The 16115-nt window shown below is 38.7% G+C and overlaps 1 protein-coding gene across 5 annotated transcripts in view; it reads right to left on the bottom strand.

Annotated features, from left to right (window-relative positions):
- LOC121385278 (nucleolar protein dao-5-like) overlaps window positions 1–13648 on the bottom strand; it is a 40965-nt gene extending 27317 nt beyond the window's left edge. Inside the window, exons 1-2 of one of the 5 annotated variants that reach the window (XM_041515890.1) lie at window positions 13541–13648; window positions 2682–2871 (exon numbers count right to left, since the gene is read on the bottom strand). In XM_041515890.1, coding sequence (XP_041371824.1) covers window positions 2682–2805 — 124 coding nt within the window. In that variant the 5' untranslated portion in view covers window positions 2806–2871; window positions 13541–13648. Of the gene's footprint in view, window positions 1–2681; window positions 3115–3435; window positions 3569–11854; window positions 11885–13540 lie in introns of those variants that run through there. The other 4 variants (XM_041515891.1, XM_041515892.1, XM_041515893.1 and 1 more) reach the window with 4 other exon arrangements.
- Between the last annotated feature and the right edge of the window lie 2467 nt (window positions 13649–16115).

Here is a 16115-nt window from a genome sequence, read left to right as displayed (position 1 = left end):
CTAGAAGGCGGCACTCTCGCCTGATGCGCGGTCTCCGTGAAAACCTCGTACTAGAAGGCGGCACTCTCCTGATGCGCGGTCTACGTGAAAACCTCGTACTAGAAGGCGGCACTCGCCTGATGCGCGGTTTCCGTGAAAACCTCGTACTAGAAGGCGGCACTCTCGCTTGATGCGCGGTCTCCGTGAAAACCTCGTACTAGAAGGCGGCACTCGCCTGATGCGCAGTCTCCGTTTGTGGTTTGTTGTTAGTGGTTAGTGAGAGAGAAGAGGATGTAGTGATCTTACACTACCCAGTGAGTCGTCTGTATCTACCAGCCTTAAGTCCGATTGCTTTAACCACCACACCACCGAGGCCGGTCCATGGATGCAAGCATGATCAATGTTATTGCGGTTGTCTTAGGAATCAATACTTGCCGGGGGAAAAAAAACTTGCGTGGCATAGAGAATACGGGTAATAGCTGATACCATTGATCGCGTAATAGGGAACCAGCTATCTTGAACGCTCTCGTTACAGCGTCACAGTAGAACGACATGCAAACTCTATTTATTCGTATCGATCGCGCTTTGTTTTAGAGATTGAAAGAGGCACAGTCATTGTTTAGAAATAAAGCTGTGTTGTGGGATGTTACATAAACATTTAGTTGCTTTAACTACGCCTTGGAAGACGGAGAGACAAAGAAACAGAAGATACCGTATTTCATCTAATAAGCGCCACGCCTTATACCTGGGCCCGTGCTTATAAAACTGTTCGAGTCTAGACTCATTGTTTAGTGACGTCACACACATACAATTTGTATGGCGTTGCCATGACGTTAACGTTTCAGACTCTATTAGAGTATTGAGTCTAGAGTCTAAAACTTTTATTTCATTCATTTCAACTTATTTTCGTGCTTATACCCAATTAAAGTTCAAGCACGCTGCCTTGGGTACACACACCTCAGCTATCTGGTCTGTCTGTCCAGAAAAGTGGGTTAGTTGTTAGTTGGTTAGTGGCTAGTGAGAGCGAAAGAGGGTGTAGTGGCCTTAAGAACTCGCTCTGGATTAGAGCCGGTACCGGGCTGCGAACCCTGTACCTACCAGCATGTAGTCCAATGGCTTAGCCACTGCGCCACCGAGGCCGGTAGTTTATTCAAAGCAATTTCACTGCACGCGATGAGCTAAGCGTATAGTTAGGTTGCTTGACGCATTTTTTTGTGTGTTTGCAGCGATCAGGGTTTGTTGTATTTTTGGGGCGCTCAAGGATCTTTTGCCGTCTGTGGGCCCATTGGGCTATTTTTCGATCCAGCCAGTGCACCACGACTGGCATATCAAAGGACTTGGTATGTGCTGTTCTGTCTTTGAGACAATGGGGGGAAATGTAGCAATGGAAGAAACATGTAGTGGGTTTCCTCTCTAAGACTATATATATATATATATATATATATATATATATATATATATATATATATATATATATATAACCTATATATATACATACATATATACATACATACATACATACATACATACATACATATCAAATATTTAACATCCAATAGCCTATAATTAATAAATCAATGTGCTCTAGTGGTTTCGTTAAACAAAACAAAGTTTACTATCAGTTATCAGTTTGTAAATTCAGCCAGCTCACGTAGGCAACACACGATGAGATTTTTGCCACGTGTGGCCACAAATATCAAACACAATAATTGTAGGCCTATGAGTAAGAACAAACAGTGACTTTAAAGTTTACGATAAACAGAACAAAGATGTTAATTCATTCACTTGTTGTTTCAATTCGAATTTGAAGTTAAAAAATATATAACATTGTAAATGTGTATTTTTGTTTTGTTTTTAATATTTAAATTGTGCTAGGCAATATAAACGCCGAGCATCAAATAAGCACCGGTCTCTAATACCCGTCGCGACTGAAGTCTTTTGAAATAAATAAAATGCCTGGACGCTTGTTAGAGGAAATACGATAGCTCTTGAGAAATTCTTTAGAACGGATAAAACACTATCAGAGTTGTGATATCACACGCCGATAACCTACACGTGAAAGATGGAATTAAAGGCTGGTTGATCTACGTTGATCGCTCAGCGGCCAAAGCAGCGAAATACAATGACATTGACACTACTGAATCTTATTACTCTATGACCTTTAAGTTAGCTGCACAATTGTAAGCATTGTAAAGATGTTTAGTTGCAAAACCAAAACCGAATAAAGCAAACACTAGAACCCCCCCCCCCCCCCCCTTCACAACCAACTAAGCAACTAACCAAACAAACAAATAAACAAAACACAAAATATTCACAGGGAAATCGCCCCCCTCCCCCATCCTTCCACAGACTTAAACTAACTTTTAAAACTTGTTTTTCTGTGGCTGCGTATTATTATTGTTATTATTATTATTTTATCTCTGTTTTTATAACATACACTGGTTTATAATTTTGCATGCGCTAGATAACAACCTACTTGGTTTATGATTTTGCATGCGCTAGATAACAACCTACTTGGTTTATAATTTTGCATGCGCTAGATAACAACCTACTTGGTTTATGATTTTGCATGCGCCTTAACAACCTACTTGGTTTATGATTTTGCATGCGCTAGATAACAACCTACTTGGTTTATAATTTTGCATGCGCTAGATAACAACCTACTTGGTTTATAATTTTGCATGCGCTAGATAACAACCTACTTGGTTTATGATTTTTCTTTTCGTCTTTTTCTTCCTCGTTTGGCTTTTCTTCCATCTTGTTTCCTTCATCTTTTTTCTTTTCCACCATCTCGATTCCGTCCTGAGTTTCCGTCACTTCCGCCATCTCGCAGTGTCAGTATTCGACGTAGATTTCGTTGTGGGTCACTGTATTCATACGCTGTAATTTAATCTGTGATAAAGGAGAATGAAGGGGTCAACAATAGGAATCATCAATAGTCTTAATGTGTTACGTAGCCGAAAATCATTTTTTTTGTAGCAATACGGAACAGGCCCATGTCATGTCATTCTATTTTTGAAAAAGAAAAAAAAAACCAAGAAAAAAAAAAAAAAACAAAAAAAACCCAAAAACAACAACAAATAAACAAACAAAAACAAACAAACAAACAATAACAAACAAAACAAAGATCCCAACAAAACAGAAATAAAAATAAAAAAATAAAATAATAATAATAATAAAATAAAATAATAAAAGATCCCTCCAAAAACAAAACCAATATCTCGCCAAAAACAAACAAATAAACAAACACACTCCCCACCCATCCATCCCAATAAAAGGGGAGTGGGGCGTGGGGGCAAGAACCCCAATCAAAGTTCACCACCTGGGCCCTGTTCTACGAAGCGATCTTCGCGCTAAGATCACCTTAAGCACATAAGGTAGTTATGTACTTAATGTGATCTTAAGTCTAAAATTGCTTTGTGGTACGGGGCCAAGGAGTTTAACATATTTCCATACTTTACTTCGAAGGGTCCAAAAAGGGAAGCACTCTCAATAAGCCACAGCATACAGGCAACACACTACATGCTATTATTTTCACTGTGACCCCTAGAAACAGGATTTATCCCTATCATCGTGTGAGTTGTCCCCACCCACCACATTATTTGCATAGCCGCCACATCTGTTCTGATTACAACCAAAAGAAAAGGAAAAGAAAATAGGCACTGTTTTTATTGGAAGTATGTTCGAGGCCACTGATTGGCTGCAATAGTGGTGTGATCCCAACATCTGCAAGTCATCCAAATAAACACTGAATGACACGAAGACAATCTATACTGACTGAAAGAAATACGGGATCATAGACAGACCAACAGCAGAGAGAAGAAGTTTGTTTTGCTTAACGACACCACTAGAGCACGTTGATTAACTAATGATCGGCTATTGTATGTCAAACAGTTGATCATTCTGACATAGAGCCGAGAGGCATCCTGCTACATTTTAGCAAGTAGCAAGTGATATTTTATGTGCACCATCCCACAGACATGATAGCACATACCACGGCTTTCGATATACCTGTCGTGGTGCACTGGCTAGAAGGAGAAATAGCCCAAATGGGCCCAAACAGCAAACGTTGACTGCTCCTAATATCCCTATCCATGGTGCAAGGAACTTAAATCACAAACCCTAATTTCAGTCGGAGAAAATGAATAATTATTAACTTTACTTAAAGGGACATACCCTAGTTTTGAAACACTAAGGCATAGTTTGTTTTGCTATTGGAGCCTTTTTTTGATAAATGAAATCATACTTTACTTAGATTTTATTGTTTTACATTATCCATTTCTGTACATTCGAAATGCTTTTGGTCATCCTGGTGTTTTTAATATTACAAAATGCTTTTCTCATATTTTTAAAAACGCACGTGCATCTGAGAAGTAATAGTTATGGAGTCGAGTTTTGGTCTATTTTTAGAGGGTATTTCACCATTTCAAAGTCACAGATTCATGTTTCACTCAGTTGTAACTTTATCCAAATGTGTTACAGGTTTGTAGACTAACTAAACTTAGTGATAATTTTCACGGGTTGAAACTAGGGTATGTTCCTTTAATCTACAAACCTTCAACAAACATTTGGATACAGTTAGAAGCAAAAGTCTGTGATGCTGAAACAGTGAAATACCGTCGATAACCATTACTTCTCAGACGAACGTGCGTTTTTAGAATTACGAAAAATGGACTTTGGGGTATTGCACTGGATGACCAGAACCACTTCAGGTGTACGCAAATTAATATTCTAAATAATAAAATGTAAGTACTTCTAATTTAAAATACTAAACATTCGATATCACATTACTGACATTCAGTGCCACATTAGACGTTTGTGTTAAAGGGACAGACCCTAGTTTCAATCCGTGAAAATTAACACTAAGTTTAGTTAATCTACAAACCTGTATCATATTTGGATAAAGTTACAACTGAGTGAAACATGAGTCTGTGACTTTTAAATGGTGAAATACCCTCTAAGAACAGACTCTATAACTGTGACCTCTCAGACGCATATGCGTTTTGAAACATATGAGAAATGTCTATTGTGATATTAAAAACACCAGGATGACCAAAAACACTTTGAATGTACGGAAATGGATAATATAAGCAATAAAATCCAAGTATAGTGCGATTTCAGTTATAAAAAAAAAAACCCGGCTCTAATTGTGAAAAATATTCCTTAGTGTTTAAAAACTAGGGCATGTATCTTTATGTACTGTAGACATTTCTACTATAGAAGTTAAATACATTTGACATATCATACGAAGTGTTCCATTATTTGTTTCTCTCGGTATACCTTAGACCAATATCGGAAATCAACATGATCAATATAAACAGCATAGTGCGACGTACCAACAAACAAAATAAGGGATATTTCTTTAATGACAACACAACACATTTTAAGCTGCGGCTATTTCGATATTAGGACACCAAGTCTAAAGAGTGAGGAAGAAAACTCGTTAGCGACAACTCTTAAAGAAAAAGAAATAGTTGGTGCATACCACAGTCATTGACGTACTAGTCCTTGTGCGCTGGTTAAAGGGACATACTCTAGTTTTTAAACACTACAGTATATTTTTCAGTTGTTTATGATCACTGAAATCAAACATTACTTATATTGTATTCCTTAGATTATCCATTTCTGGACATCCTAGTGTTTTTAATACCCAAAAAGTGCATTTTTTATATTTTTAAAAACGCACGTGCGTCTGAGAAGTAGCGGTTTATTGATTCGAGTTCTAGTTAATTTTTAAGGATATTTCCCGTTTTAACGTCACAGACTCTTCTTTCACTCTATTGTAACTTTATCAAAATGAGTTACAGGTTTGTAAATTAACTCAACTTAGTGTCCATGTTTTATGGGTTAAAACTAGGGCCTGCACCTTTAATATATTAGTTGGAATCCTGAATCCACCCACCCACACCCACACCCCCCCACAAAAGCCACAAAAAACCACATAACCACAATACAATGGAAATTAAATATACAGTATTAATAGCTAGAGTTCCCTCTAACCCTCCCCTTATTGATATATTATGTTATAGGGAAGGCTAAAGAGGACTGTGTGTAATACTGTAATACAAATGGTAGCCAACTACTGTGTCTAAAATACACATTGTTTCCTAAATCTGATGCCACAGAGCGTCATTCTCGAGTCCAGTCATGGCATTAAGCTAACATATTGTTAACCAGTACCAACGCTACATGAAGAAACCCAACGCCTATATGCGAAACGAACCTGCGCTGTACTTTCTTGTGATGACGTAGAGCAAGGTCTTTTCCCACTTGACTCGTCGGTTAACATGTAAGTTTAATGTCATGAATGGACTCGAAAATAATCAAACTAAAGCTCTGTGACATCAGAGGTAAGAAAACATTTGTATTTCAGACACAGCAGCTGACTACCACTTGGTCGTCGGAGATTGCCGAAGTATTACACACAGTCATCTCTAGCCTTCTTCTACAGTATATCAATAAGGGAAGGGCTAGACGTGACTCAGCTACAGTACCAACAGTATCAGTATGAACAAGATCAAAACTATAATCGGGACAAATATCAGAAAACAGTTCAACTCAACAATCGACACCCAACACATTGGCGAAGCTTGTGGGTTGGATTGGGGTGGGGGAGGGGGTATATGACGCCATGCCCCTCAAAATCTTTATCTCCGCTCTATATGTTGGCATGTTTTACACTCCTTATAGGACTTACTAGCGTGGGCGTCTGGACTAAACATCAACAATATTTATTTATTTCAACTTACGTCCGTGCTTATATCCAATTAAGGTTTAAGTACGCTGTCCTGGCACACACCTCAGCTACCTGGGCTGTCTGTCCAGGACAGTGGGTTAGTTGTTAGTGGTTAGTGAGAGTTACACGTACCCATTGGGTCGTTAAAACTCGCTCTTGGTTAAAACTCGATCTTGGTGGGAACCGGTACCGGGCTGCGAACCCTGTACCTACCAGCCTGTAGTCCGATGGCTTAACCACAACATGGCCGAGGCCGGTCTTCAAAAACAATGGTAACGCCAGTGTTTGACCTTGTAGCGTTTACGAGGGCGGGACGTAGCTGGTAAAGCGCTCTCCTGATGCGCGGTCGGTTCGGGATCGATCCCTGTCGGTGGCCCATTGGGCTATTTCTCGTTCCAGTCAGTGTACCATGACTGGTATATCAAAGGCTGTGGGATGTGCTATCCTGTCTGTAGGATGGTGCATATAGATGGCCCCTTGCTACTAATGAAACACAAATTAGAGGGTTTCCTGTCTATGACTATATGTCAAACTTACCAAATGTTTGACATTCAATAGCCGATGATTAATAAATCAATGTGCTCTAGTGGTGTCGTTAAACGAAACAAATGTATAACTTTGTAGCGTTTACGAGATCGGGACATAGCCCAATAATAAAGATCGCCTAATGCGCGGTTTGTTTATTATTGATCCCCAACATGGACCCAAGTTGTACTATTTCTCGTTCCAGCCAGAGCACCACGACTGGTATATCAAAGGCCGTGATATGTGCTGTGTGATGATGCATATAAAATATCCCTTGGTACTAATGGAATAATGTAGCGGGTTTCCGCTCTAAGACTATGATGATTAATAAATCAATGTGCAGTGGTGTCGTTAAACTAAACTTTAACTTTAACTTTCTAGCGTTTACTTTTAATAAAGGAACTTAAAATACAACGTCATCTGGAGTCACACATTATTTTAATAATTTTCACATCTTAATATATGCCATATTGTTTCTAATTTGTTATAGGAGATGCTAGAAATAGAATAGTACACTCGTGTCTGTTAGATACCATATGTTTTGAGAGAGCTTGTTATAAAATATAATTATAGAGAATAACTGGTTACTGTCTTAATAACTAGGACTGATCCCCATCGGTGGACCCGTTGGGCTATTTCTCGTTCCAGCCAGTTCTCCACAACTGGTGTAACAAAGGCCGTGGTATGTATTATCCTGTCTGTGGGATGGTGCATATCAAAGATCCCTTGCTGCTGATTGAAAAGAGTAGGCCAAGATGTGGCGTAAGAGCGGGTTTCCTCTCTTAATATCTGTGTGGTCCTTAACCATATTTCTCATGCCATATAACCGTAAATAAAATGTGTTGAGTGCGTTGTTAAATAAAACAGTTCCTTCCTTCTTTTCTGTCTTAATTAGCTCAGTTGTTTGGGCTATCACCTGAGGTACTTGCGTCGCAGGATCAAACCACCTCGATGGATCCATTCAACTAATTTAGTTTTTTCTCGTTCCAACCAGTGCACCACAACTGATCAAAGACCGTGGTATGTTCTTTCCTTTGTGTGGGAAAGCGCATATAAAAATCCCTTGGTACTAATGGAATAATGTAGCGGGTTTCCTTCGATGACTACGAGTCAGAATTATGGAATGTTTAACATTCAGTAGCCGATGATTAATCAATCAATGTGCTCTAGTGGTGTCCTTGAACAAAATATATCGGCTTTATCCTGCGAACGTTAGATAGCTAATTGCCGCGACGTTCTAAGTAGGATAAAGCCCATATCTTAAGACAGTAACCAGATATTGTAGTTATTTACCGGCCTCAGTGGTGTTGTGGCTAAGCCATCGGACATAAGGCTGGTAAAGAACAGGGTTCGTAGCCCGGTACCGGCTCCCACCTAGAACGAGTTTTAACGACTCAATGGGTAGGTGTAAGACCGCTACACCCTCTTCTCACTCACTAACCACTAACAACTAACTCACTTTCCTGGACAGACAGCCCAGATAGCTGAGGTGTGTGCCCAGGACAGCGTGCTTGAACATTAATTGGATATAACCACGAAAATGAGTTGAAATGGAAATGAAATGAATGTAGTTATCCTGCAATCCACATGAAACAAAAGATGTGTGAACTGGACTGTTTTAATTCACAACTTTACCGTTGTTCAGAGTAGAATATCCAAACGCTTTGAATGCCTTGTTGCCTACGTTATACAGGACAACACAATATAACTGAAAGAAACGTTGTCTTTAGAAATCCTCTTTTGGTCCACATAATATCATGTGACTAAAAACCAACGACGTTCAAGAACTACAAGAATCTCAATTTTGCCCGAATTTTCGGCAATGTTTAAAAAACAAAAGAGATCGTTTATGCTATTTTCTTTATTTATTAATAAAATGACGCCGTTCATACAGTATGTAAAGCAGTTCTGTGCTACAAATTTGCATGAACGTTAAAAATTATCACGTTCAATTTATACTATTTTTTTTTCAATTTTGCACCACTTTTTGGCAATGCTAAAGACACAAAATGGATCGTTTTAGTTATTTTCTTAATTCTTGTATTAATGAAATGACTGTTTATACGGTATTTTTAATGTTGAATCAGTAAACGTTATTTCTTGTTTCAAATGGTTTCTTACACACCCATTGGTAAGAACACCATGCACTATTTTTGATAACACATAGTTGTCTACACACGTACGTGTGTTATCAATTTCAAGACTGGCTGCTCCCAGGTGATGACCAGGGCCCCGTTCCACGAAGCGATCTTAGACCTAAAATCACCGTAACTGAACAGCTAACATATACACTAAAGGCGATCTTAGCGCTAAGATCGCTTTGTGGAACGGGGTCCTGGTCACCACTGCCATACATCCAATGAAAAATTACACGATGGAAATCGATTACATTGTGACGTATAGTTAACCTGACAATCATGGGTCTGTGACGCGTAAGTTAACTACAAGTGCAACGGCTGTAAATAACTTTTAGTCGAAAAAGATGTTAAAATTTGCTTAAAACCTGGGTTTTGAGGATATGTAAGAATAGAATAATACATTCGTGTCCGTTAGATACCATTTATCTCACAACTCGTTGTTTAAAAACGTATCAAACTCGCTTTCGCTCGTTAGATACATTTTAAAACAACTCGTTGTGAGATAAATGGTATGTAACGGCCACTCATGTATTATTCTCTATTTGTATGACCGGCCTCGGTGCCGCAGTGGTTAAGCCATCGGACTACAGGCTGCTAGGTACAGGGTTCGCAGCCCAGTACTGGCTCCCACCCAGAGCGAGTTCTTAAGGGCTCAATGGGTAGGTGTAAGGCCACTACACCCTCTTATCTTTCACTAACCACTAACCAACTAACAACTAACCCAGAAGAATTGAATTGAAGAATTGAAATACATTGCTGTTTGCACTTCCGATGTGTTTTGGTTGACAGTAGATAAACATTCCACTCGGGACTGTTGGTTGTCAGTCAAACTATCGAAAGTGCAAATAACTATGTTCGTAATTGTATGCAGTAACTTTAACATTGTTTATGTTGTTAGGAAAACAAATATCAAGCAGTCTTCTGAGTAACAGGGCCCGTGCTTGTAAAACGTGTAGTGTCTGGACTCAATCTCTAATGACGTCACACGCAAACAATCTGCATGGCGTTGTCAAGGTATTAGTGTCTCAGACTCTAAAAGAGTTTATAAGCACTAGGCCAGGACTGGAGTCCTGATATATTAATGTCACGTTCACAATTTTAGATGATTTTTCTGTTGTCATGTTGGTAATTTCGCCTTTAGAAAAAGAAGTTTTTTTTTTTATTTAACGACACCACTAGAGCACATTGATTTATTAATCATCGGTTATTGGATGTCAAACATTTGGTAATTATGACATATACTCTTAGAGAGGAAACCCGCTAAATTTTTCCATTAGTAGCAAGGGATCCTTTATATGCACCATCCCACAGACAGGATAGCACATATCATGGCCTTTGATAAACCAGTCGTGGTGCACAGGCTGAAACGAGAAATAGCCCAATGGGCCCACCGACGAAGATCGATCCCAAACCGACCGCGCATCAAGCGAGCGCTGTACCACTGGGCTACGTCCCGCCCCCTAGCGCCTTTACGTCATAGTGAAGAACCGACTTTACAAATTTACTATGATATGAACTTCATATGTAGAAAACGAAACATAAATAATGAATGGGCCCACCTCTAAAGTCCGAACCAAATTGTTAACAACTACGATAAATTACTCTCCTACCTTTAATTAAATTACCGTTAGATTTCCCCCAAATTTTGTCTTGACACAAATCGTGAAAACAACAACAACAACAACAACAACAACAACAACAACAAAAACCAACAACAAAACAAAACAAAACAAAACAAAACAAACATTACAATAAAACAGATTCCTCATACGAGACATTGTTACAATGTCACCGATATCGACTTCCCCAGTTTCTTCGTCTGTTTTTAATTACGTTTGAAACGTTTTGACAGGGTCCTAGCTTGTTATTCGCTCGGGTAATACAATGATCCTGACACTCGTTTCATAATATTAGTACGACACACGAGCTCGTATAATGTACGTCATCCCTCTTTAAGAGTATTCCACAAAAAAAGAAGAAAAAAAAGAAGAAAAATGGCAGATAGTGAAACTTTTTATGTGTTTTGTCCTTGGAAATCTTATAAAAGTCGATATAGGTCATATGGTTTCAGTTTAATATGTGAAATCAATGTCAATATAATTGGTGTTTTCATGGTTTTTTATGTTTGGACAAAAATCTACCGGTAATTAAAGGCACATGTACCAACCAACCAACCCGAATATTTATAGTTACGTTATATAACTATAGTATTGGTACTTAATGTTTATGTTTGTGGGTGCCTGTGATTAAAAGTAGGAGAGTAATTTATCGTAGTTTTTAACGATTCGGTTCGAACTTTAGGTAGAACCAAAAATTCATATTATCAGTTTTAACTGTTTTTTAGAATGTGGGGGGGATATGTTTTTGACTATCGAAAATACATTTATTAGTATAGTACACTATAATGTAATTAAGTATGCATGCAATAAAAATCTGAATCAAACATACGGAAATACGAATGATAGCTAATACATACCGGGAAATTTCTGTTATAGTTTGCTATTTCGTGACGTCATAAAACTTCATGACGTCATGCAGCCCACTAAGCCATATATAATTTAGATCCCATACGCTAAATAGAGGATTCGTCACGAGCATTTTTTAATATGGAAATATCAACCGTGTCTATGTTAATCTGTATATGTCGAGGCTCTGTCGAGACAAATACCGATTAACTAGACGAGGTTGATATTTTACGTATTAAAAAAACCCACGAGTAGCGAATTCTGTTTATCCTATAACACTTCTAAAATAACATTTTCATTCGATATTTAGTCAATCACAGTACTAAAGTCGCCACCATCTTTAATATAACATCATCACGATTGGCACAAATTAGTTTGACGTCACACATTTTAACTAAATCTTATGAACACGTTACGCTCAGGTATACAGGTCTTGTTAGCTTGTAAACGAATGACCCATTCACAACAACTAGAGACCTTGCACATTTGCATATAACTTTAAATTTACATACTATTATTAACCGGATGAATACACTTTATTAATACATGGGTTTATGACATGGATATCATAAGTTATAGGATAAGATAAGATAAACTTTATTGCATATTAACAGATGGAACTTGATTCCAAACATGCACCATCTGCACAAGCAAGGCACACACGGGATACTATGTGTCACACAAATAGTAAAATATCTACAAGATTAACACCCTAAACCGAATTCACTTTAGGTAACCCGAAGATGAAGATTTGCAGCTATACAAAGGCCGATTTAAACTGTCTGACATCGGTGGCGTTGTGGTTAAGCCACGTAAGGATGGTAGGTACTGTGTTGGAATCCCCGTACTAGCTCCATCCCACAAGGCGTTTTAACAACGCGATGAATAGGTGTGTGGCCATTACGCCAACGTCTTACTGTGAAACTACCGACAACTAACCACTAACCCACTGTCCTGGACAGAATCTAGATAGCTGAGGTGTGTGCCTAGGACAGCGCGCTTGAACATTAACTGGATATAATTACTAAAATAATTTAAAATGGGCAAATACATCGGCATCGGGAGTTGATAGCAACTGGAGATATTTACTTAATTTTCAACTGGGAGGAATATAGTTTTTTTCAAAGTTGGGTGGAAGTGTTCTCCTGCAACCCCCCCCCCCCCCCCCCCCCCGTTCAGATGCCTATAAAGTGTCACGAATCATATAATCAGATTGTTGTCGTGTTTATATCAAAGGAGGTTTTTTTTATTATCTGATTTTTTTCTTTCTTTCTTTCTTTGCTGTTTAGCTCGTTTAAATCGTTTGTAAGACTGTAGCTGTTCAGTACAATAATAGAAAACTGAAGGATTGTTTTGTAAAAGAGAAGAAACAAAAATAATGTTGATGACATCGCATTAGAAAAAAAAGAAACGAAAGAAACAGACACCCTACCAAAAAATACCCATAGAAAGCAAATATCTCACAGAGAAAAAACCCCAACACAAATCCCAGCAATTCTAAACATCCAAGAAAAAATATACTGAAAACAATTAAGACATGGAAACGCCAGCACAAACAAACATACATAAAACATAACTACAATTGAAACTCATGCCAAACTGGTTCTTTTTGTTATTGTTATTTTTTCCCCTTCAAAACATTAACACAACACGAAGACGAAGCAGAAAGCTAACAATAATTACTTTGGTTGTCTTACCTGAGGAACCCTTACGTAAAACCACCATTTTCTGGTAAAACTAACACAAGACTGCCCTCTGTGGAATCGGCAGGATATTGTGCTTCCAAGCGGAGAGTACGAACGAGAAAAAGACTCAACTAAACGATAATAATGCACTCTCGTGTAGTCAATAACGGGACGTTGCCGAACCGGAACTGCAATCGATGTTCCATTGTGTGTGATGAAAATCCCAGTCAGACAAGATGGTTGACAGTAGGAATGTCAACAAGTAACCTAGTTGCATTGTTCTTGTGAAGAATTACTTTTTGTTTTGTTTTAACAATAATATATATATGTGTTTGTTGTATTTCATCAATAAATAATTACACGTACGTTCCAATGTTTGATGTTTAACCCAGAGTTAAAGGGACATTCCCGAGTTTGCTGCATTGTAAGATGTTTCCGACTAATAAAATATTTCTGCGATTAAACTTACATATTAAATACATTTTCTTGTTTAGAATATCAGTATCTGTATAATCAATATGTTTCTGGTCTTCTTAATATTTGTAAGAAGCCCAAACTAAAATATTTTTTTAGGAAATAAAATGAAATTTAACCTAGTACAAATATTAGAACGATCAGAAACACGTTTAATATACAGTCACTAATATTTTATGCAGACAAATACATTTGATATGTAATTACAGTCGTCAAAAAGACTCTGTTAGTCGATAACATCTTAAAAAGTGCAGCAAACTCAGGAATGTCCCTTTAATATACTTTAGTTTCGTAATACTGGCCAACATTGGTCTGGTAAAGTCGAATTATAATTATTTTGTATCTTGTATTCTGCTAGGTTTATTAATGTTTACAAATTTATTTACGCCTACCCGCATAGCAGCTGATGACTTAGCCAGACAATGTTCAACCATTTGCGTAACTAAGGTGTGACTAAATCTAGAAAATCGTCTATGTAATTCGTAGTTGGCCAATATAGCTGATCGGAGAAACGTCAATGCTTGTGTCGGGCCAGGGGTAGACGTGGTGATGGTATACAGAATTATATAAATATATGTAATACTTACTAATGAGTAACAAAATGTCACTAGCTACTTATGTACATGTATCGGTACATATCTTAGAGATCCTGTTAGGTTTGTAGTAATGATATTAAAGTTGGTGGACACAAAGTCGTTTGCGAGAATGCAGATTGTGCCACGTAAATATATTTAGTTTTGCCAAAACTCAAACTCAATCTTCTAGCCTCTGAAAAACAAAATACCGCTAGTCATTATATTTTTGGTGACAGTGTTTTGGCTGCACACACACACACACACACACACACACGCACACACGCACATACAGGCACATGCACACACAGACACACACGCACACAGAGGCACACACAGGCACAAACAGGCACACACACAGGCACACACACGCACGCACATACAGGCACACACACACACGCTCACAGAGGCACACACACAGGCACACACACACACGCACACACGCACACGCACACACAGGCACACACACACCCGCACGCACACACACGCACACACACACACACACATAATACAAATAAAATTTAAACATTATAGCCATGATGTGGTAGGAAAGGCCCGCCTAGATAAATTGCTTCCCTAAGGCCTGCGTCTGTATCGCGGGGAACTTGCAGGAATGAGGAAAACCCCAGTGGATCCGCCGAAGGGATTGAATCCAGGCTCTCCCCCCCCCCCCGTCTCTCGTCCGTCTCTTTCTCTCTCTCTCTCTCTCTCTCTCTCTCTCTCTCTCTCTCTCTCTCTCTCTCTCTCTCTCTCCCTATCTCTCTCATTCTCTCTCTTTTTCTCTCTCTCCTCTCATCCCTCTCCCCCTCTCTCTCTCTCACTTTTTTTTATCTGTCTCTCTCTCCTCCCTCTCTCGTGTTCGCATTTGCAGTCATTAATTATTAGTCTGTCATTGATTAGTGTTAGGTTTCTCTAACAACAGGCAGTAAGCCATTAAAATCCATCACCGCCAGCTGCCTAATGGCCCGAGATCATAAGGTATTAATTATGTAAAACAAATAACAACCTGTGTTCAGATTTGCCAGAGTAGTTCGACTTTTATATTATTAAGGAAGTGCGTAGTGACATCTCAGCCCATTGTTTAATAAGGAGACATTGGGCGTGTAGCATAATATTATGACGCTGGCAACATGTGGTCTAAACTGACAATGGACGAGTATTTGACGCAACTAGACCACTACTAATCCCCATCCCACTCTACGTAGCTGAAAAGTGAAATTTCGTGTGCCAAAAAAAAGAAAAAGAAAACAAGAAAACAGAACAAAAACAAACAACTTTTTGTGCCAGATTTTGTCACCCCTAAAAGCAGGCGCCCTACGCATTGGGCCCAGTCAACCTGTGTAGTAATACGGCTCTGCCCTAACACACACACACACACACACACACACACACACACACACACACACACACACACACACACACACACACACACACACACACACACACAGACACACAGACACACACACACACACACACACACACACACACACACACACACACACACACACACACACACACACACACACACACACACACACACA

This window comes from Gigantopelta aegis, chromosome 11, assembly GCF_016097555.1.
Source record: "Gigantopelta aegis isolate Gae_Host chromosome 11, Gae_host_genome, whole genome shotgun sequence".
Lineage (NCBI taxonomy): Eukaryota > Metazoa > Mollusca > Gastropoda > Neomphalida > Peltospiridae > Gigantopelta > Gigantopelta aegis.
This window is presented reverse-complemented; position numbering and strand designations above follow the sequence as displayed.